The sequence below is a fragment of the Podarcis tiliguerta genome (genome assembly GCF_965153285.1).
Source record: "Podarcis tiliguerta genome assembly, chromosome: 8".
NCBI lineage: Eukaryota > Metazoa > Chordata > Lepidosauria > Squamata > Lacertidae > Podarcis > Podarcis tiliguerta.
This window is the reverse complement of record NC_139541.1, coordinates 27,812,667-27,835,384: the sequence shown is the minus strand read 5'-3', so window position 1 is coordinate 27,835,384 and position 22,718 is coordinate 27,812,667. Positions and strand designations below refer to the sequence as shown.

The window sequence follows — 22,718 nt, the reverse complement described above, 5'->3', positions numbered from 1 at the left end:
GGCTTCCTTTTACAGCGCAAGAGTCACACCTGCCCTTGGCCCTCATCCGTTGGGAGCTGCATGCCATTAGTTAGCATGGCCAAAACTGGGTGCAGCCACCACACACTAAAGCAGGAACACACACAGGCACATAGCCCACCTGCCTCAGCTGATCCATGATGAAAGAGCTATCGTCTCACCACTCAACAAATGATCAGTCTGATGTCTGGAAACGGCATGATTTACATCGCCTCCAAGGTCCTGGGCTCTGCCCAGCCTGTGCTGTGTACAGCCAGCTCACAACTTGTGTGCATTCCCTTAGTTCAGGCCTGTACAATTTATGACCGACCAAGCCAAGTGTAACACGCCAGCCATGCCTATTGGATCAGCAAATCTGCCTCTCTTTGACTGCAAACCTGAGCGGGACTGGATGGGGGGGGGGAACATGGCTGATGAATTGCATTTGTTGAGCTGGCCTGGGAAGCCTGCCTTTAGCACTGCCTGTAGCCCTCCAAATGTGGTTGTACTCAATGTTCATCAGACCCAGCCAGAGTGGCCAGTGTTTAGCAATGATGGACACTAGAGTCCCAAGTGAAAGGCCAAATGCTAGCCATCCCCGTTCCTCACTGTGCCATCTGTAACATTCTGCTACCAAATGCATGCCAAAAAAAAAGTTGTTTTATTATTAAACGTGATTCTCTTCTCGCTTGCAAGAAACACTTGCATCCAACCTGCAAGCTACTTGCAGTGCAATCCTAAACCATGTTTACACAGAAGTAGATCCAACAGGTGTCCAGTGGATCTGCTTCCAAGTTCAAACCCAACTTGTTGCCGCCCTTGTCTGCTCCTTGGCCCCTTAGTCTGGAAGAAAAGGTTACTCTACATTTATTCAGTAGAGAAGTTTTCTATACAGTTACGGTGAAAGTGAAATTGTCAGTCTGTGGAGCTAAAAAGTCAAAAGGAGGCCAGTATGAACATGAGGAGACACACATCTTCAATATTTTTGCTGGTTAACACTTCACCGTGCAGGCATTTTATAAGATGCTGTACTGAGATGCATGAATATTGTCTTCTAAATAAAGTTTGATCTGCAAATCAAAACCTGTTGCCATCTGTCCTTTTTAAGGCAGCCATTTAAAAACCTGCTTCTCTTGTTGTTGCTCACATCCTCTGTCAAAAGCAGCTCATTCTTCTGCCAAAAGAAGCTTTTTGACCTTGTCTTAAGCGCCTTAACATGCTGAAAGGAGTTAATATTTATTTAAATCATCTTTGGGCTTTGACAGCTTGTAAGAGTAGCTTTTATTGAATTTCCAAGTTAAATGATTTAGCAGTAGCATTTTTTCCCCCTGCCATTGCTGCCTGGCGCACTTAACTTTTGTGAGGTTAGCAGCTTGTCTGAGGAAGTTATTTGGATAGCGTTAAATAGAAGTTGCTTTCTGATCCATGGGGATCCATTGCTGCTTTTTCCCTTTCCTCCTAATGGTGAATTTCTCAATAGTTTTGAAACTTTATATGATAGAAAGAAGCAGGTCTCTTGTCAGGGAAGCCCAGCCAAAAGTAATTGCATGTGGCATGCGGCCTTATTTGAATTTTGAAAGGTTGGTCTAGGACAAGGGTTTAAAAATACAGTATTGCTGAGATCTCATGGATAAGCATGGCTTGTCTTCAGTCAAAACCACTGCCTTGTTTGACTAGTAAAGTGATTAAAAGTTTGTAGTGTAAAGCAAGTGCAAGCTAGGAACTCAAACTAGATTGGGTTGATGACGGTCTATGTTGGATGTAATTGCTTCAGGAAACCTATTTCAGAAATAATTGATCTAGTATGAGCCTCTGTAGAGCAGCAGTATTACTCAAGAGCACGTTTACTATACTGTCAGGAAAGCTGGCAGTGACCCTTTTTACACCTCCAGAGGTGGAGGTTGGGAGGTTGCCTAGAAAGTAAAGGAAACACAATAGCTTGGGGTCCAGGGGGTGACAATAAGCTGTTGCAGTAACCATGAGCTACTGTGGCTAGCAAAGCTCCCATCAGGGAGCTGTGCTAGCTACATCAGGTGAAGGGAGTGGTCTGGTTACTAAGGTGTTCATATTAAATAAAATGCAGATCCATGAAGCTGAGCTAGCTGGACAAACTTCATCAAGGGAGTGGCATGCAGCCATAGTCTTTAGGGTATGTAGCACAGAACAATTGTTAACCTGTATCGGGAATATCTTTGGTAGCATCTGGTCAAAGGTGGTTCAGTGGCTTGTGTTCCCTCTGCTAGCAGCACACAGGAAGATAGGAAATGATGTGATAGCATGTCAGAGCATTGGTCCATCTGGCTTAGTATTGTCCATGCTAATTGGCATGACTCCCCAGGATTTCAGATGGGGGATCTTTCCAAGACCTACCTGGAGATGGCAGGGATTGGACTTGGGACCTTCTGCATGCAAACTGTTTGCTCTGCTGCTGAGCTACAGCCCTTTGCAGCTGGTATAAGGAAATCATGCCTGACTTTTTGGGGGAAACAGTTGATTGCATCACTGAGGCCACCAGGCTCAGAAGTCTCAACTTATTTTTAGTTGCTGCAGTGTCTACTCTTAAGGCATGTAAAAGAGTACACTTTATTCCTGGGATGACGCTCTGAGGGTTGCCTCAGTGCCACAGAACTATGTTATCTGTTGACTTTCATTTTGTAGAAATGGTGGTTGGAAACTTATGAAAACCAATAGAGCTTGACAGGTTGACAGATTAAATACTAATATATAGAAGATTATTTAAATTGCAGGCCTATACACAATTTGTATAGGAAATAGAATTGTTGTTGCTACATGTTAGCCTGTAAAGAGCTTGGCAGGAGATTAGTTAAAGTACCAGATTACTGAAAATCCAACTACCTAGGGACATACTTATTTCTTTTCTCTTTCCCCCTCTTTCCTGTCAGCTGCAGGACTTCTAATAATCAGGTCTGCTGGCCTCTTTCTTGACAATGCCACAACTCCCTTGCATAGGCTTTTAAGGAAACGAATAGGCAAGTCCTGCAAGGCAGAAAGCAAGTACTTTTTGACTGCTGCATGGAACGTGCAACACAGTGGTGGCCATGAAATACTGGAAGCGTGGCAGGAATAACAGTCTCCATTAAGAGGAAGATGACAGCCCCTGCCATCATTTCACCTTGCAGAGTTGCATGAATAGCTGGAAATGCTTTTCACATCTTCACTTAGTAAGAAGGCTGGAAGGTGCTCAAAATGGGGTGGGATGCCACGCAAGTTCTTTTAAGATTGACATACTACTCTTCCATTTCTGTTCAGGCAGACATTCTTGAGTCTAGCCTAACCATCCCACATCATCATTTCCCTCACACTTTGAAAACTGTGTCCCTAACAGGGCGGTTCATACCTAGGAAGCTGCCTCATACCAGGCAAGATTGTCCATCTCACCCAACAGCATCTCCTCTGCCTGGCAGTGGCTTTGTGGTTCTCTCTGACACAGGGTCTTTCCCCTCTTCTGTCACCTGATCGTATTCTTAACTGGAGATGCCAAGGATGGAGCATAAGACCTTCTGCATGCAAAGCATGAACCCCAGCACTGGACTATGATCACTCCACGCGTGCTTTGGTAACCTTGAGGCTTATGTGCCATCCAGATAGATCAATATGGCTTGGGAAGCTGCAAAGGCAGCGTAAGACAGGGAGGAGGTAGATACTGTTAGACTGTACCTGCCATTATCCCCGAGCATTGGTCATGCTGGCTGGCATCAATAAGAGTTGGGTATCTCATAACTTCTAGAGGACCGTGGGTTCTGACTCCTGTCACGTAAAATATCAGCTCTTCTGCAGAGCCGGGTGAGCCTTTGAGAGGACTTGATGTCCATTTCTTCTGGTGTGAACCAATATCCTTCAACCAATATCCTTCTGCAGGCACTACTAGCCAAGTTTCCTCCACAGTTGGGAGGCAGGAATTCTTCTGAATATCATCTACTGGGAACCAGAGGGAGGGAGAGTGCTCTTATGTTCAGGTTCTGCTTGCAGGTTCCCCTCAGACAATCTGGGTGGCCAGTGTGAGGGCAGGATGCTGTTCTGGGTGGGTCACTGCCCTGCTCCAATAGGTCTCTTCTTACAGTTCTCTCTTTGTCCTGCAGTCAGTCACCTGAGTCAATGAGAAAATCCATCTGTCCAAGGACTTAAGTCACACCTTCAGTTTCTTGCACCAGAGTCTGGTCTGAAATGAACCAGAAATTGTGGATTGGGTGAGTGAAATACTTTTGAGCCAGGCTGTGTGTTGTAAACCACATTTTTATTCTGCACAGCACAGCAAGGGAGTAAATAGCACGTTACAGGCAAAGGAAATAGTCTAAATTGGCCTGAAAAATGCCGTCAAATGATAGCATATCCTACTGAGAGTGGCTGGGATTTAGATGAATGGATAAGAAGCAGTAATTAACACTGAGCAATGCCTTGATGCATTTCGAGCAGCAGGAGATTGGGGGAGGGATATCCATTTCTGCCTTTTCCCCATAGTCTTGTTTGGTACACTGAAAAGGCACACGATGCTCAGCAACACTTTTCGCTCAGTTTTCTGGAAGTGGGTTATTACATTTGGACGAGCTTTACTGCCTGTACAGGTGAAAAATATTCACAAAGGACTATTCAACACCTGTGAGCTATGATAGGTAAAACCATGTGAACTTGCCCCATTATTTAAGGATGGGCATGCCACGTCTCAAAAGCTAAGTTCCATGGAAAGCCATATTCTTCCAGTACATATATGAATTGGCATCAAACATTGGAAGCATCTTCCTGGTTAACCAACTATGGTACAGCACTGATCCCAACAAGACAGAATTTCCTCTTTAAAACAAAAAAACGGCTTCCACATATGCAAAGATTTAAGAATATGCATTGCCCTAAACTTGCTTTGCAAGGTAAGTAAAAACAACTTGATGTTGACCTTTTCTGTTGGCTCTGATCCATGATTCAGAAACAACTACAACTCTCCCGTTTCTTGAAGACCACAGTCTGAGAATTGTGGAGGTAAGAATAATGTTGCGGGATTTACAGAGAGATGGCTAAATAATTTCTAGTATCCTCTCAACCTCAAAGGAAAGTGGGAGCAAGTTCTTGAGCTTTTTATCATTAGAAACTATGAAGAATGACCGGCTTGACGTGAAGACCACACAAGCTCTTTATCTTTGTGTTTCTTTTGAAACTCGTATTGGAAAAGCATTTGGGGAAAATCTGGGTATATATGGTCTCCTATGAAAACGTTGGTCTCCACTGTAGCTTAATACATGCTTGAAAAATTGGACTTAGGAACTTCTGGAAATGTTATTTGGTGCCCTGCCAAGCACTTTTCAATCTCCATTACCCGTTTCTCAGTACACTTGTTCATTCCCTCCCCGTGGACAGATGATCTTCCATTTTCTGATTCCCCCCCTCCCCGAACAAATGAAGCGTAGAAGAAGAGAGATATAACGTTATGAGGAAAGTCAGAGAGATGAGGGGAATTTATGAATAATCTAAGGAACACTCATAACTTGGAGATGTCCTTTTTTTGCAGAGCCGAGGGAGCAGGGTAAGGTTCTTTGGGCTTCACATGTTGCCAGAACGAAATCTAACTTTAGAATTTTTAAGTCCGCAGTCCCTTTTCGCTCACTGCACAGCATTTACTCAGAATAGCTAAGTAGAAATGCAGACTCGAGATAAGAAGATTGAAATGTACTGCAGAGGCAGAGCCTTCTTCACTTTCGATATTAGTGGTTTAGCAGAAAAATAAACCGCACCAGCATCTGAGCTAGTCAAAAGAAAAGGATTTTTTAAAAAGGACTGATTAGTGTGTAGCAAATCATACCATAACACCATTGCTCCTAACGGAAGGGTTTCTCCCACATGCATTTCAAAGGCATTCATCCTCCACCGGACAATTCCTGTTTTTGCAGAAGCAATGGCCAACACTGGGGCGTTATTCTCTACGACGGTTTGTCAGACAGCAGAATCTGGGCTCTGATATTCTGCTATTCAATTAAGGAAAAATAAATACACGTGCAACCAAGCTTTCCTTTGAAATGGCTTGTTGACAAATTTGTGGCTACATTATTTCAAGCTTTACAAGAAGCTTGGGGGTTTTTTTTGGGGGGGGACATGAATTAGGGCAATTAGAAGAGGGCTCTGAAAAAGAAAAGGCAGTCCAAGGCTATTCCGGGGATAGAGGCAGTGTAGACATAATACTGGTTTGAATCCTACCCCATGTAAGAACCATGCAGTGGGGAAGGGCTTTAGCTCAGTGAGATCTCATCCATGTTTCCGCTTGTCCTGTGTTTTCTTCTGCTTGTCCTGTTCTTTCTAGGAAAGTAGTGGGGCAAATGAAAAACATCTCAGACCTGTGCTTAGAAAGCGCAGGATAAGTGTGGACAATAATAATAATAAATTTTATTATTTATTCCCCGCCCATCTGGCTGGGTTTCCCCAGCCACTCTGGGCGGCTTACAACATTATCTAAAAACAACAACTCAGAGGGCTTCTGCTTTGCATGTGAAATGTTCCACATTCAACCCCAGGAACCTCCAGAACGGGCTGAGAACGTCCCTTGCATGAATTGCATAAATAGGTTTGAATTAGTGTAAGGTCCCCCTTCTTAGGTCCCTCTCGTTGAAAACTAGCAAAGCAAGAAGAAAGAGTCTATCCAGCTCTCTGTCTCCTCTCGTTTGTTTTTTTTACCTGTATGAAGTGGTTAAGGTTCGGGGGGGGGGGGTTACATGGGGGACACAGACGGTATCTCCCATCTGATGTGGTACCATCAACTTTAGCACCTTAAATAGGTTTCCGTGTGCTGCTCTGGTTCGCCAGAAGCGGCTTAGTCATGCTGGCCACATGACCTGGAAGCTGTCTGCGGACAAACGCCAGCTCCCTCGGCCAGTAAAGCGAGATGAGCACCGCAACCCCAGAGTCGTTCGCGACTGGACTTAATTGTCAGGGGTCCCTTTACCTTTACCTCTGCTCCACAAGCAGGACGTGCAAACAAATGTTGCGCTGCAGCCTTCCTCTCTAAGGGAAGTGTGCCTGTCTTGGATGCCAACCAGCCATTCCACCCTACCTTGCCTCCCACCACACCCTGTCCTCTTCATCTTCCAAGCAGACAACATTCTGTGGCCACTGAGCATATTTAGCCCTCATTGTGCCTCCCTCCCCTGTTACGTTTTTTCACCCTCCTCAAAAAAGAAAAGAAAAAATGATTTTGTACTTCTGCAAATCTTACGAAGTAGGAAGGAAATGCCCCATTGCAAAGGTAAGTCCAGAGGTAATAGACCAAGCAGCTAGCAGGAAGTCCACAACTGGTTTCATGTTACACAATATTGTATCTGTCAAATGTGCCATCTCCTGCTACAACAATATTTGGTTGTTTATGGCTGTACTTACTTTGAAGTCTTTGGAACCACACACAGAACAACAACTCTGGGGAACAATTTCTCATCTGGACTGTTTCAGTGGCAAAAACCATGTCTTATGAAGGTAAAAAACCCACAAAGAACTAATTTCAGTGTGTCATGGCCAGATGCAAGTTGGTGCTCCCTCCGAATCTGGGGAAGGAAACACAGGCTTCTGGGAGTGTTGAAAACAAGTCACACACCCCCAAGTTAAAGGACTGTTATTGCCAAATTGAGAGGAAAGAAGCTTCGTTCCAACTTGATACACTGATTAAAAACCACAAAGTACAGATTTTACAACTTATTGCAGGAGGTGCACAAGACTCCGGCCAGTTATCAGCCCCTGCAAAGTGTTGAGACAGTCTCCTGCTTCCAACTATGAAGATGGAAAAAGTCATAGGGACAAAGCACCTGTTCTTGCAACCAATACAGATGTTGTTTCTTTACATTTTTATCTTTCTGCAATGGTTCTTTGGTTGCCTCCAAAAGACAATGATCTATGTATATTATGTATTTTTCTTTGGAGGGGGGGGTGTCCAAAGAAACACCCAATCCAAAATTAAAGCCCTTTTTGGGCTACCTGGTCTCCATCTTAGCCGTGCCTTTTAAGTATCTCAGTAGAGATTGACTTTATCAAATGTTAAAAGTACCTTTACCCGCCCCGCCCCCCAAAAACCCCAAAACACCACAAGGGACCTTCAAGCATTGTGCAAAGATGAGTTCAGCAGCCTAACCGTCATCGGACTCTGCATGAGAATAGAGTTTGCTGAGTTTTTCAAACTTCGGCCCCCACTCTTTCATATCCCCGTAGGCTGTATCTTCCTCCCATCCACCGGAGCCCAGGGAACTTAGGCTGCTGGCTTCTGAACACTCTCCTTCCGTGTAAAAGACTTGCAAGGAATCGCAGGGCAGGGCGTGGTGCAGCTGGTCCATGTTTCTAACCACCCCTGAAAGGTAGCATCCAAAGTCGATGCTGGAGAAGGAGGAGCCCAGTCCTGTGGAAAGAGCTTCCAGCTGCTCCTTTGGACTGGCTGGGAGGTCGCAGCTCACGGGACTCTGCAGCTCTGCCCGCTTTCCTTTCTTCTTGTAGAGGGAGTAGGCTGGGCTGGTTTGAAGGGACATCTGGAGCTCCGCCATGTTGTAAGCATCCTGCAGGAGGAAGACATCAACAGCAGCGTCGGACATTTAAGTCGCATGCACCCAGCCACAAACTTATGGATTCATTCTCTGTTCCTGGAAAGGTGTTACAACATGGGGTGAGGGAAGATGCATGCTGGCCTCAGCCCCAGTGACCATCCTGCACACTGGCACCATTTGCTGCACCCTCAAGCTTCTTCTATGGGACGCAGGTGGCGCTGTGGTCTAAACCACTGAGCCTAGGGCTTGCTGATCAGAAGGTCAGCGGTTTGAATCCCTGTGTCGGGGTAAGCTCCCGTTGCTCGGTCCCTGCTCCTGCCAACTTAGCAGTTCGAAAGCACGTCAAAGTGCAAGTAGATAAATAGGTACCACTCTGACAGGAAGGTAAACGGCGTTCTGTGTGCTGCTCTGGTTCGCCAGAAGCTGCTTAGTCATGCTGGCCACATGACCCGGAAGCTGTCTGCAGACAAACGCTGGCTCCCTCGGCCACTAAAGCGAGATGAGCGCTGCAACCCCAGAGTCGTCCACGACTGGACCTAATGGTCACGGGTACCTTTACCTTTACAAGCTTCTTGCAGTGAGCGGGGAAGGAGGCTTTGATTGTTAAACCACTCTGGGAACTGTAGCTCTGTGTGGGCAAGAGCCGGTCTACTAACAATCCTCAGCAGCCTTAACAAACTGTATTTCCTGGGATTCTTTGAGGGAAGCCATGACTGTTTCTTCGGAGCAAAGATTTTAGCTTCTGTGGCATTGGACATAGATGGTCTCTCTGCCTCTCTAGATAATGCAAGGGAGTTCCCTGCACTTGGCAAAAGTTTTGTCACAGGCAGCAACGCAGTATGGATGTGGAGATCCACCCTGCGCCGTAGAAACAAACTACCCTTGAATCATTTGGGCTCATCTTGCTACTTTCTGAAAGGAGCAGATACCAAGCTCCTGACATGTCAGATAAACAATGCCTGCTTCCTCAAGATAGATCCCCTGCTCGGGTAAACCTATTTTTCCCCTTTACAATTTGCAGAGGGAGTTAATCTTATTAAACACTAATAGGATTTGTATACTTAGCTCGCTGTGTGCCACCTTGAAGATAAATATCCATTTAAAGTGTTTAAAACATGTTCACGGAAATTTATCAAAACCTTCAACTTTTTTCCTCCGTTTTTTAATGAGGAAATTTGCATTCCGCTAGTAGGAAATACCAAGTGTAAAATTCAAACTAAACTCGTACATTCTTTTTTTCTTTTTTTGTGGGGCAGAATCCTACTCTGGGTGCAGAATTTGCACAGACGTCATCCTAGGACACAGTCCTTCTAGGACAGGGGTAGGGAGCATTTTTCAGCCCAAGGGCCACATTCCCTTCTAGGCAATGTTTTGAGGGCCACATTCCAGCAGTGGGCAGGGCTAGAGGCAAAAGTGGGTGGAGCAATAAATGCATATTTTACCATTGTGTAATAAGTTAGTTTCTACACATGCTCATGCACATACAACCGACCCACCCCTCTTCTGTTCTCCACCTAAGAGGGAATATAGGAGTTCAAGGACACATCCCAGCCAAGCAAAAATGGAAGAAAAGCAACGAGGGTTGTGCATCCATAATAACAAGAGTACGAATTCAGGTAGGTAGCCGGGTTTGCGGTGTTCGGGAGCCGATCTGTTCGTCAACTAAGCCGTTTGAGAACCAAGTCTCCACGGTATTAAAAAAATACTGATTTGCCTTCCAAAACCTGCTCCCTTCCTCATGATTAACTGGGTCATTTTTTTGTCAGATTGATTAAAAAGTTGCAGGTCTAATTGACATCGGTGTGTGGGGGCAGGTAAGCAAACAAGAATGTTTGCAGCTCACTGACTTCTCTGGACTTTTTATACTATGTTTTCTCCCAGGCAGTTTTAGTGAAATGTTTCTGGTTCAGATGATTTGGAGACTGGTGCTGTAATACATTTGCAGTGCAGGTCTATACACAGTCTACTCAAAAGTAAGTTCCACTGAATTCTTTGGGGCTTACTCACAGGCAAGTTGGCACAGGATTGCAGCCTTATCTGAGGCAATACTAAGATAGCAACATTCACTGAGCATTTCTGCAAAACGTTGCAAGGACTTGCAATCAGGACAGAGTAAATGTTAGGTCTGGTGGGGTGGAGGGGAGATATATGCCCCATTTGCTAAAACTGAAATGTGCTTTTCTGAGTGCCAGAAGGGAGAGAAGATAATATTAAACAATTTTGGACAAAATCCTATGGGTCTCCAGCAGGGGCCATGGGACAGGAGTGGATATCGACCTCTGGTCTGCAGAGAGGGAGGTCTGTCCTTTGAGTCATTATAACCACAGACATCTCTGCCGCCACTTCCACTCTGCTATCATTGTTCCAACAATGCAAGGGAGAAAAATGGGGCATGCTAGGAGACCTTTGATCCACAGGATCCAAAGGCCATTTACAGAATTTTAGAGTTGGAAGGGACTCCCTCCCACAGGTTATTTAGTCCAAGCCCTAAAGCATCCTCCAACCTCTGCCTAAAAACCTCCAACCAAGGAGAGTCCACCCCCACCAGTATGGGAAAACTACACTAGTCCCTGGAACTGGCCTAGTGAATCCCCTTCCCTTAGGAAGAAAAACCACCACACATGTGCACAAAAATTAACTGGGGGGGAGGGAGCTGCCCCCTACAGAACTTCTGCCCTGTCCGGTGTGAGCCTGGTACATGGCGGTTCCCCTGCCATGGGCTCTCTCCTCCCCATTATGGCCATCTGTCTGGGATGCTGTAGGTACATTGAGATAGAGTTGGACTTCATGGCCTTCACAGTCCCTTCAAAGTCTAGGCTGTACTATCAAAGCAATGGTTTTTCCTCCAGTGTAAGTTTCCTTGCACACGTCAGATCAACCGTCAGAGAAAGAGCCTTACTTGATCCTGCTCACCACCCCCTTCCTCGTTATAGTTGAGGATGTTCTCTCGAATGTCCTCCAAGTCATCGTGGCAGGTGGTGACATGGTAAACTCCTCCGTTCATGCTTTTGTGGCTCTTCCACCGAGTCCACAGGAAGACACCGCTGAGCAGAACTGGGTGAGAAAGCGAAGAGCATTTATTTAGAAACCAAGGCCAAATGCACCATTAAAAAGGAGAACTTTGAGAGTTAGGACTTAATGCGCTGGAAGGTCGCCACATCTGAAATATCCCTGAAGCCACCACCCTCTGCCACGTCACCTTTGAAAGTGACTCACATGGAGGGTGCAACATTTAAACCCCAGTTCAAGTTTGCCCAGAAACTACTTTGTCTCAGGCTAACACACCCAATCCCTGCTCTCAAACAAGCACCACCTCAGTAATCCTACCAAAGCCAATGGGATTCTGCTGATTTAAGCGTGCACAGATTCAGAACTTTAAGTAGACAATCCAATAAGTGCAGCTAGTTTTAGCAGGGACTTAGCTCTACTTTTGATTTATTGCTATTAATAAAAGTAAATCAGTCAGAAGGTGAGTAATAGCCAGAGGAGGGGTGCAGCAGCAGCTAAGCACCCACATTTGGCCTGCAAGCCCAGGAATGCTAATTTGGATGAGCATCCCATGAAGTGAGTGCACTTAGAGCTAAATATATGTAGGGCTGTATTATTAAAGACCAGCATGGATTCAAGAGTGATTGAGTTTAAAAACTAACTGGTGGCACAGAGGATTGCTAGATGCATCTGGGTACATTATCTCACGCCTTCAATCCCTCTTGGTTAAAATAGGAATAATAACAGCCTACCTTGTAATGTTTGTCACTGAGGGTGAATAACATGAAGATTACAAAGCACTTTGCACTCTCAAAGTGCTACTATGCAGATGACAGACAATGCAAATGGTGAAAAACAACTCATGACAAGTCCATAAAAGCCATCTCTGCTGGACATGATAGCAGCAGCCCATCTGATCTTGTATCGTCCTTGTGGTGGCAAAGCCTTGTCCAAAAAGGAGAGATGCATCAGGGAGGAGGAGGAAGGAAAGAATGGAGGTCAGTGGGGAGGGTCAATGTCAATGCCAGCAGTTCCTACACGGGTTGGCAGCAGCCACTGTGCAACCTCCACCTTCACCTCCAATGTGATGTGAGCCTTCAAAGCAATGCCTGCTCATAGGAAAGCCCGACCCAATGTAATTTTTCTCCCCCAAGGAGGATCACAAGAATGAGACCTCCATGTGATTGGGTGTCCTTGTGCGGTGGCCAGCTAATGCCCTGCGGAGGGAAGACCCTATGAACCTGGAACAAAGGGTACTACATCAGACAACAGATCCATCAGATTCAGCCTTGTCTACAGTGGCTTAGCTCATATATAACACGAACCTATGGTTTGTTAAACTATGGTTATGGAGGAATCCTGCCCAACTGATTATCTATGGTTGGTTTACTGCCAGCCATAGTTTATTGTTGGTTCACAAACCTTGCTTTGTTTTAACTATGGCTTGATGCTCCTCCCACCCACCAATTCACCTAATCCTGTTCATGGTCATCCTTCTTTCTCCTGCTTGCATTCCAGATGTTAGTCTGGATTCAACCTTGCATGCTGAAAGTTGAAACTGTCCACTGTTGGGGCATGTGGTAAATCCAAACCCTATCGATGCACATTTACCGGGGGGAGGGAGCCCCATTGAATACAGTGGGTCTTACTTCTGAGTAAACATGTAACACACAAAATGAGGAACAGTCTATGGAACAAACAACAATGAAAATGAATGGAAGTGATGAACAGGACATAGACAAAGAGGCACATGACACATTTTTATTAGAAAAAAATATATATTCAGGCACAGGGTTTGTTTGCTTTTTCTTAACTATGCGACTCCTCTCACATACTTGAATTGAAATTTACATTCTGGCAATCCAGAGTATACTATGACAAAGGTGACTGGTGTGTGTTCTCTAAGGCTAAAGAATGCAAGATGCCCTTCATGCAATTAGAAATTAAAATTACAGAGCAGGGAAGGGTAATTCAAATCCTGGTGGAGAGAGCAGGAGGGCTTTGGCTCCACTATAGTCCTGACCTGGACTGGGGGCCCTACCACCGCACCCACTGCCACCTGCCATTTGCTTTGAAAGACTAGTTCCCATTCCCCATGCAAGGGGAGCTTTTACTCAAATAACCCCCCCTCAAAACATCTGGACCAGAACCACAGCAGCAGGCAAAAAGGGTAACACCCCTTACCCGGTCTGCCAGGTTCCCACTTTAAAATTGCCACTCATGCAATTGCTAACTGAGTGCAATGGTAATCTCAAGTTTTAACATTCAGTGATTATTAAAACAAAAAGCACCCCTTTGTTCACAGGGCATTCTTATGATTCTCAGACTGCAAGACCGATAGTGATTGAAAATATACAGCATCTGAAACTGGAGCCCACTACTATGACCCTGTGTTGCATCCTGATTCTGAGATGCACACATTTGGAAAAGAAATGGCCTGAATAAAACATGCTCTTTGCCAGTTCAGAAGAGCCTACAAAATGCCATTTTTACCACCCCACAACAACCATCAAGGGTACTAAAAACAGCAGACAAAGGTGGCCTGTAAACAGAGCCACGTACACACAGCCCAGTTTCAAGAGTATTTAACTGACCCAGCCATGTCCCCCAAGGAGAGGATTTGGCTTCAATCTCCTGTTCCCAGCACAAAAGGAGGCCTTTTCTCACTACAAAGAAATAAACCTCTTTGTGAAAAAGAGAAATATCATGCTGGATGTAAGCTCCGCTTCTTCCAAAATGCTTTCATTCTTGTATTCCGAATACACAATTCTCAGAGGAGCAACTCCTCTTGTAACTGCCTGTCAGAAAGCGCCACCGGATGAAAGTGTTACATCCAGAAGCCAGCTTCAATGTGCATCAAAGTCAATGGAAGCTTACATTGAACCGTCGTAAACAAGCTTTATCAGAGAAGAGCCTATCAGCACACTAAGGCTGCAGCAGCTGTGAGCGATATTTAACACTGTCCCAAGCACACCTTTTCTGCCTCCTGTTGCACAGCATGGGGGCGCGTTCTCCCCAAACCCAATTACAGCACAATGTGGCCTCATGGAAACACGGGGCTTAAACTTCAGAGCAGAAATGTTTTCCATCTGCTACCAGTTCCCTTGTTTTCCTACAGAGCAGAGGTTCCCCACAGTTCGGGAAAGTAATTCTGACCTAGTTACAAATACCTGTTGTCCCGTGTTTGCATGGCAAATATATTCATGCATTGGAAATTCAAAAATGCTAAAATATGAGTGACAGCAAACAAACAAACAGCAGCAAAAAAGAGGAAGCAATTACTTTTCCAAGTAGCTGCAATTTCACGAGGATGACTTCAAAAGAGCCCTGGGCAAAGACGTGAGATTAGGGAAGAGTTTTCGCTGCAGAAGGAAAGCGCAATTTAGCAGAAACTTCCCGTGTCGCGATGCGGGATTTCAGGAGGCGGTTCCGCATTAACCAAGACTGTAAAAGTGGACTAACGCTCTGACCTCAGATGCTTCACCTGGGGCTTTTAAGATACAAACCACCTAACCGGACTCATCATTTCCTTGGCAGCAGGGCTGTCTCAATCCGTGATCCAGTTGACAGAGCACTAGTTTTGGAGCCAGGAATCCTAGATGTGACTATCACCCTCCGCCATGAGCTAAGGCCCACCTTTGCAGAATGAGAAGAACAGCAGTGAATCCCACGGGGTTCTTGTTGGGATGAACAAGATTGTAAAAGCACTTTGCAAATTTGAAGGTGCTGTGTGCCATAGCAAGTAACAACGATAACAGACTCAACGTAAACAATTGCATAATAATAAAATAAATATATATAAATAAAACGGGGGGGCATCGTTGGACATTGGCTGGGAAATCTGTTTCATGTTGCACTGCACCCTAGGAAACACACCTCCCTGAACCACTCAGCTTAAATGGCTTTATAAAAGGGGTGCAGACAAATTTATGAATGATTCATCTATAAACGGCTATTGTCCATGACAGTTAAACAGCATGCTGCTGATTACCAGTTGCTCGAGGGGGGGGGGGCAGGGCAACAGAGGAAGCTGCCTTATACCGAATCAAACCCTCGGTCCATCCAGCTCAATACTATTGACACCAACTAGCAGTGCGTCTCCAGGATTTCTGGGGGGGGGGGTCTCTCTCCCAGACCTGACCTGAGATGCCACTGGGCATTCCACCTGGGACCTTCTGCATGCAAAGCAGATTCTCTGCACTGAGCCAGGACCCTTCCACTTGTGGTCTTCAAGTCTGGCTTGTGAGCTTCCTGGAAGCATCTGGTTGGCAAGTCTGGGAACCAGGATGCTAGACTAGATAAATCTTTGGACCATTTTGAGCTGGGGGTTTTTTTTCTTAAAGCAGCAACATCTAAGGCCTAAGAAATGGGCACTTTCCATCACCAGACCCTTCATCAAGACTCTCCCTGTCAGAAGGAAGAGCCAGGGTCTGCAAATGATCCAGCTGCCAGTGCAGGGAGATGCACTGTGTCCTCCCTGAGGCTAACACACCTTGTCCTCCCTGGCCATGGGACATGTCTGAGAGCAGAAATTCTCCTCTGCGCTCTCCACGGAGCAGCAGCTTAGACAGCCATGCTACCAGCAGCAACAACACAGAACACCAGGAGGAAGAAGCACATTTGCGATCATCACCATCGCCAATACCCCAAGCCTTTAAAAGCCATCGCTGCCTTTTGAAAGAACCTCATTATCATGTTATTATAGGTATCTTTTCACTCACTGTCAGCCACTATAGAAGCCTGTTCTTAAGAGAGCAAAGCAGAATGTCAACGTCATAATGTTCATTTCCCCTTTGTCCCTTCTGAGCCAGTTCTCAGCAATGGAATGTCGAAGCAAGAACAGAATGGAAAAGATGAGAAGGACCTTTCCCAGGGATGAGTCAAATAAAGATGCAGATGAAACTGGAAAGGAATGTCTTTGATGATGATGATGATGATGATGATGGGCCAGAGAGAATGAAGGACAAGACAGTGAAGGCATCATCCAGCGGGCGTCTTCACAACTAGCCGGCATGGCGAGCATCCAGAGCAGCACAGAAGGCGGCTTATGGTTCATTACCAAAGGTAGTACAAGATGTAGTTGCCGTAACTACCTAGTAGGGCCAGGAAGCAAATGCAGATGGCAAACATGGAGCTGAAGCTCAGCCCAGCGTCTTTGTGGAAGATGGCTAGTGTGATTTCACAGTTGCGGCCGGAGTAGCCGTCGGGGCAGTGGCATCGGAACTTGCTTGCCGACTGGGAGATGCAGGTGCCAAAGTTACAGGGCCTCTGAGCGCATGCCGTGTAAACACAGTGCCGGCCGGTGACGTTCTCCACCAACATGTGTCCTGGAGGGCAGCTGGAAAGACACAGAAGGCAAATCAAACTCCTTGGCATTAACCTCGCTGCTGGCCCAAGCAAAGCTCCAGGGTGCCACAATCCAGATTAATTTCACACCCTCATTTCAGCTTCAGTAGGAGCCAGTTCCAATGTAATGAAATTTGCTCACAGATGATCCTCTTGAGCTGGATTCCTGGAATGGGCCCAGTTCACAGGACTGCATTCCAGCAATGTTTACTGGGTGGTAAGGGGGGGATATTTTTTTTAAAAAACTCCCCAAATGCAGAAAACTAATGGATTTATCCTGGCATGTTTTTGCAAATCAAGAGACCACTTCATCAGATGCCTCAGATGGACAGCGTATCTAACTTGTGCAACAATGGGGACGATCCAATTTGAAAGTGGGAGTAAAAGATGAATGAAGGAACCCTAAAAGCAGTTGCGAAAAACATGGAGATCAATCAAATGCCAGTCATCAGGAGCATGCTTGAAAATCCCCCGTTTTGCAGCCCCAGAGTAACAGAAGAAGGTATAGTGCCCCCCCCATTCTGCGCTCAAGTTGGAGGAGCCTTGGGAGCAGCACATCAAAAAGCACAAGGGGCTACTGATCAAACAATATTTAGCCCTTCCCACCAAATATGAGGGGTTTCTGTTCAAGCCCTAGATGGGCAGGCCGCTCCCGCCTTCTGATTTCACCAAGGGGGATTTGTTACCTGCACTCATGCATCATCCACAAGTCAATGCAGATGAATTGCTGGCTGCAGGGATTGCTCTTGCAAGCTTCGGAAAGGCAGCCTTTTCTCACTCCTTGGGCACTCAGCACAAGCTCCTTAGGGTAAGAATCTAGAGGTAGCCTGTAGTTATTGAATCTGACATCCTTCATGCATCCTAAGGCAAAATACAAAACAGACTTGATGTGGAAAGCTCTTGATCAAGAGCTATTTTTGAAAGAGATGTCGCAGCACTGTAAGGCCGAGTTATGTGCTACGTTTAACAACAGGCTGAAGCCGGAGAAGTTGAGATGCAGGTCAGATCCCACCTACCCAACCCCTTCTGGGCCACAGAACTGCATTGCAAAATCAGGAGAAGTGCAAATTTCGGAGGATGGCCATGCTTTGGTTTGAATATTGTTTTGGAATGTGCAATTAATAAGGTCGATTCACATTAAAATGCGAACTGAACTGGATTTCTCCCTCTACTTGGAGAATGTTGTTGGGACACACAAATGTAAGGGGAGTCTGTTGGATCAGGCTAACGGAATATCATGGGTGCTAACCAACAGGCAGCCTTCCCAACAAGCTCTTCAACCTCCAAGGGCTACCATTCCACAAACCTGCCAACCTGGGTTTCTGGCATTCCCACCAGAGAAAAATACACTTTTGTTCAGAGCAAAACAGGGGTGCTATCATTCTACATTTATCTTCCTGCCTCCCTCAGTTTCCACAAGGTATTCCCTAGCTAAGATTCCACAGAATGAAAAGTTAAAATAACCAGAAGCTGGGTGGGAAACTGTCACCTTAAGTCTCTTCATTCCTTTTAAATCCTCCAGCTCTGGAGCCGTGCAGAAATAACAAAAGCAAGAGCAACGGATGCAAAATGCTAACACAAAAGCATTGTGAGCACTGCTCCATTGCCGGCTCATAGCTCTTTTAATAGCTAAGTCTCCATGATGGACAGTTATCCAAGATAACAGGCAGGCTTCTTTTTACCTTGGAAACTGCCGCTCTGATTGACAGGGTATGTGTTGCCAACCACCAAGCTGTTGGGATCAATTATGATCTCTTTGTAGGCGCCGGCTGCCTTCAGGATTTCTCTCTTCCCGCCTCCTCCATCCAGGCGAAGAATGAACTCGTTCTCATTTCTCTCCAGGGAAACGTGATGCCACTCTCCATTATCCACTTGGTAGGAGGGGAGGCTCACTGCAGCTGCTCCATCTCCCAGGTTGTAAGACACTGCTAAGAACCCCTGGACCACCTTGCAGAAATCCAGGAATCGGTGTCAATCATTTTGTTTTATTTTTTTGCATGCAATACAATAAGGCCCTGGGTAATTCTGAAGAAGAGAGCAAGGGCAGGGGAAACAACTCCACAAATTAAACGACTGTGTGTGTTGCACATCTGCAAACCCAGAATCAGTCTAGAGAGCTCCCATTCCTTTCTCGTGATGAGTTCAGTGGGATGATCTCCCCGCAGGGTTGACATTGCATTCTTATAGCACGTTATTGTATAATGTGAGTTGACTAGGAAACACACACAAAGCACTAAAGGTTCATTTATTTCTTGCAAGGGTAGGGAGCCTGTTTTAGGGGGCGGGGGGCAGATGTTTTCTGGACTGGCAGATGCGTTTTCTTTTGATAGGGTTTCCCAACCCCTTTACATTTCGTGTAACTGGTTTTAAGCTAGCCATTCAGCAGAGTCATATTCAATAAAAATAACAGCAGTAGCTGCAGTTGTGCAGTCACATGAAAGCATGGAGGATTCACAAACTGATGGCATCAGCAGAGGATTTTGAACACCAAGAACTCAGCTAAATTGGAAGGAGGGATTTAAAATGCATTATAACACTGTGACACCAGATGGTGCAATAGAGTTTGATCCTTCGGCAACATGATTTCCCATTATGAGTTTTACAACGTGTTTTCCTTAAACTTTTTTTGATGTGCCTAGATCCAGCCCAAATGTCTAAGAATGTGAACTACTTAAGACATTCTGCAAATTTGCAGTTAAAATACACATCTTCTTGAAAATTCAATTTGTTGCCTGGACAAAGTACATTGACCAAGCAGTGCCTAGACATATGGTTCATTCGCCAACCCCTTCTTGAGTAATAATTTCCAGAGAAGTAGCCATGTTCATCTGCTGCAGTAAAGGCAACAAGGAGTCTTACAGTATCTTAAAGAAAAACAAAGCTTAATATTATGATATATGTATTAGTCTTTAAGGTGCTACAAGATTCTTTGTTGGTTTTCTACCTAATTTAAACTATCTTCATGTGTACCTACTCCAACATCACTTGGAGACTATGTAGGTTGACCACACATTGTACAAAAAAAACCCTGTTCATGCTATCAATTTGAGCATATTCTCCGTGCCTTCCCAGGAATGTTGTATATTCAGCAGTGTTTACACACACACCTCACTAAATAAATGTGAATCACTGTAAATATTCTCACTCGCTCTACAAGTAACTACAGCTGAAGTCTAGGGAACGGTTTCAGTGATGCCCTCCTCTTGCTTGGGTTCACTTATATTTTTCTGCAAAATAGGAGAGTCAAAACAGCTACCAAAAATGTCCCCTCATTCTCAAAATCCCTGCACCACTGCATCAAACCATCATTTACTAGCAGAGCATGCAGAGGGGAGACCATCCAAATTATTCCATTAATGAGATAGTCACCTAAACCGCAGTGCTCATTATACAGGAATGAACTTTCCAATATCGGCAGAGGGAGCACAGAGTGTATTAGAATAATTTGATAGTTCCACTGACTGAGGACCAGTTCATATTGGCTACGTTCAGGCATCAAGATAAACTGTGCTTTAACACCATGAAAACAAGTCTTGGGCACCCCCCTCCTCACCCCAGCCTTGGCCATGAGGAGTTGGGAAGCATTTGTTGCTGAGTCTGATTGACCTCAGCTTAGCATTCCATTTGAATCCTACAACGTGGTTAACCTTAATGATGGTTTGTTAAAACTTTTATCATCCATGGTTTGAAGCTAGAGTCTTTCAAGCAAATCATAGCTAAGAGTAAACCCATTTATCATACGTTTAATCACAGAATGCCACAGTAAATTTTAAAAAATGGAAGTAGAAGCTTTCTAAACCATCATGACCATGCCAGAGTAGAGTGGTGAATGAATGACAGCCTGATACTCATCTTTGTTCATTCTTATGACAACAAACCATGGTGCAATATGACATCTGAATACAGCTGCTCTCAATTTCCTCATCATAAGTTTTGTACACAGGTACAAGATTGCATGAAGAAAGTCTATCTGGAACAAGTCTATACATGCCAAGGGGTAGCAGCCCATCCCTATAATCACAGCTGCTGAGTAAAAAAAACATCTTCAGCTACGGAAACGGCTGCTGGTCCCCACCACCTTTATGGACCGGTTGACACTAACACTTCCTCATAAGATGGCAAACCAGCTTGCAGGAATTTAGGTGTCCATTGGCCCTAATGTTTGATAATGAGGACTCTACGGTACTTTAGAAACCATAGCAATTTCTATAAATTCACATATGGCTGTTCTGAATTTCTCTAGAAAGGAGTGTGTGGAAACGGAAAAATCAAGGGCACAGGTGGATTCTAAAGGAAGAAAGATGAGCACACTGCATCAGGAGAGAGACCTTTTCCATCTATGGCTCGCTGGCTCAGAAGAGAATTAACTCTGAACTGACATTGACCATCACTCCTCATTTACCTGCAGGGTGATGTGTTCATCCTTGTTGCGGGAAGACATGCTCAGGATGATACCGTTGGGCTCTCGCATCCTTATCATGGCATCTGCTACTGTTCTACGGGCAGGTATGGAAAAGGGAAGCTGATAGCATATGTGACTCCCAGGCCCAAATGAAGATTCTTCAGCAGCTGGAAGAATTGGGGAAGGAAAAGTGCTTTCTTATACACAAACAGAAAGGTGCTTGCATATATATAGATATAAATATATATACATACATACATACACAGCATTCACAATGGAAAATGGGACCCTGATGTATATCACTAAAAGACTTATCAGCATTACATATTAAGTTCAGACTTGTAATTGGGGAGTAGCCTGGTTGTCTGCAGCAAGCAAAAACAGCCTCTAGCTAAACAGGCACAGCGTTATGGCCACTGCATGAGAGCTGCTCCAAGAAAACCACACAGAGAAAAAACTCAGAGTGCCCAGGCAGTAAAGAAAGTAAGTGGCCTCACCAGGTTCCAAAATCTCAGTTAAGAACATGCCCACTGTCACAGCCAGTGGGCTCCTAGGGTTGAGAGAAGTAATAATCCAGCAGCATAAGGGTAAAGGGACCCCTGACCATTAGGTCCAGTCGTGGCCAACTCTGGGGTTGCGGCGCTCATCTCACTTTATTGGCCGAGGGAGCCGGCATCCAGCTTCCGGGTCATGTGGCCAGCATGACTAAGCCGCTTCTGGCGAACCAGAGCAGCGCACGGAAACGCCGTTTACCTTCCTGCTGGAGTGGTACCCATTTATCTACTTGCACTTTGACATGCTTTCGGACTGCTAGGTTGGCAGGAGCAGGGACCGAGCAATGGGAGCTCACCCCGTCGCAGGGATTCGAACCGCCGACCTTCTGATCAGCAAGCCCTAGGCTCTGTGGTTTAACCTACAGGGCCACCCGCGTCCAGCAGCATATGGAGGACCAAAAGTTTCCCGCCCCAATTTTAACCATGGCTCATGGTGGCCAGTCATAATGCCTAACCATGGTGACGGGAGTATGGTGTGAAGGATTGGGGGCAGCGCAGGACCTTGTAGGACCCTAGAGTCCCTTTCCCTAGTCAATGGTCATTGTTGTATCAGCTACAGGGAAACCCAGCTGCATGCACTGCAAAACATACACTGCGCTATCTGAACAATGCATGAAGATGACTTCACCTTTGTCACATTTGGAGCCATAGTAACCTGGCAGGCAGTGGCAGGTAAACGAGTCCCACTCGCCAAGGCATTGCCCATGGAGGCCACAGGGAGAGGAGCCCATCTTTTCACAGCTGCCGTCTGTCCAGGTGCAGCCAGGAGAACTATTCAGAGACTCCGCTGGAGACTCAAGGTCATACACCTTTAAACAAAAAAGGAAAAAGCATCAAGGCTGCTTGCAAAAGGAGGAACTTTGAAATGGACTTCTGGCTTCCCGCCTTCCCAGGAAAATACAACTTCCCTGC

At 45.5% G+C, this 22,718-nt stretch overlaps 1 protein-coding gene across 1 annotated transcript in view; it reads right to left on the bottom strand.

Annotated features, from left to right (window-relative positions):
• Nucleotides 1-7,904: 7,904 nt before the first annotated feature.
• The window catches only part of LOC310682707 (neural-cadherin-like), a 91,922-nt gene continuing 77,108 nt past the window's right edge, over nucleotides 7,905-22,718 (bottom strand). The window contains exons 27-33 of the mRNA XM_083451797.1: nucleotides 22,435-22,615; nucleotides 21,253-21,419; nucleotides 18,533-18,797; nucleotides 17,537-17,711; nucleotides 16,598-16,842; nucleotides 11,416-11,570; nucleotides 7,905-8,528 (exon numbers count right to left, since the gene is read on the bottom strand). Coding sequence (XP_083307923.1) covers nucleotides 8,109-8,528; nucleotides 11,416-11,570; nucleotides 16,598-16,842; nucleotides 17,537-17,711; nucleotides 18,533-18,797; nucleotides 21,253-21,419; nucleotides 22,435-22,615 — 1,608 coding nt within the window. The 3' untranslated portion in view covers nucleotides 7,905-8,108. The remainder of the gene's footprint in view (nucleotides 8,529-11,415; nucleotides 11,571-16,597; nucleotides 16,843-17,536; nucleotides 17,712-18,532; nucleotides 18,798-21,252; nucleotides 21,420-22,434; nucleotides 22,616-22,718) is intronic.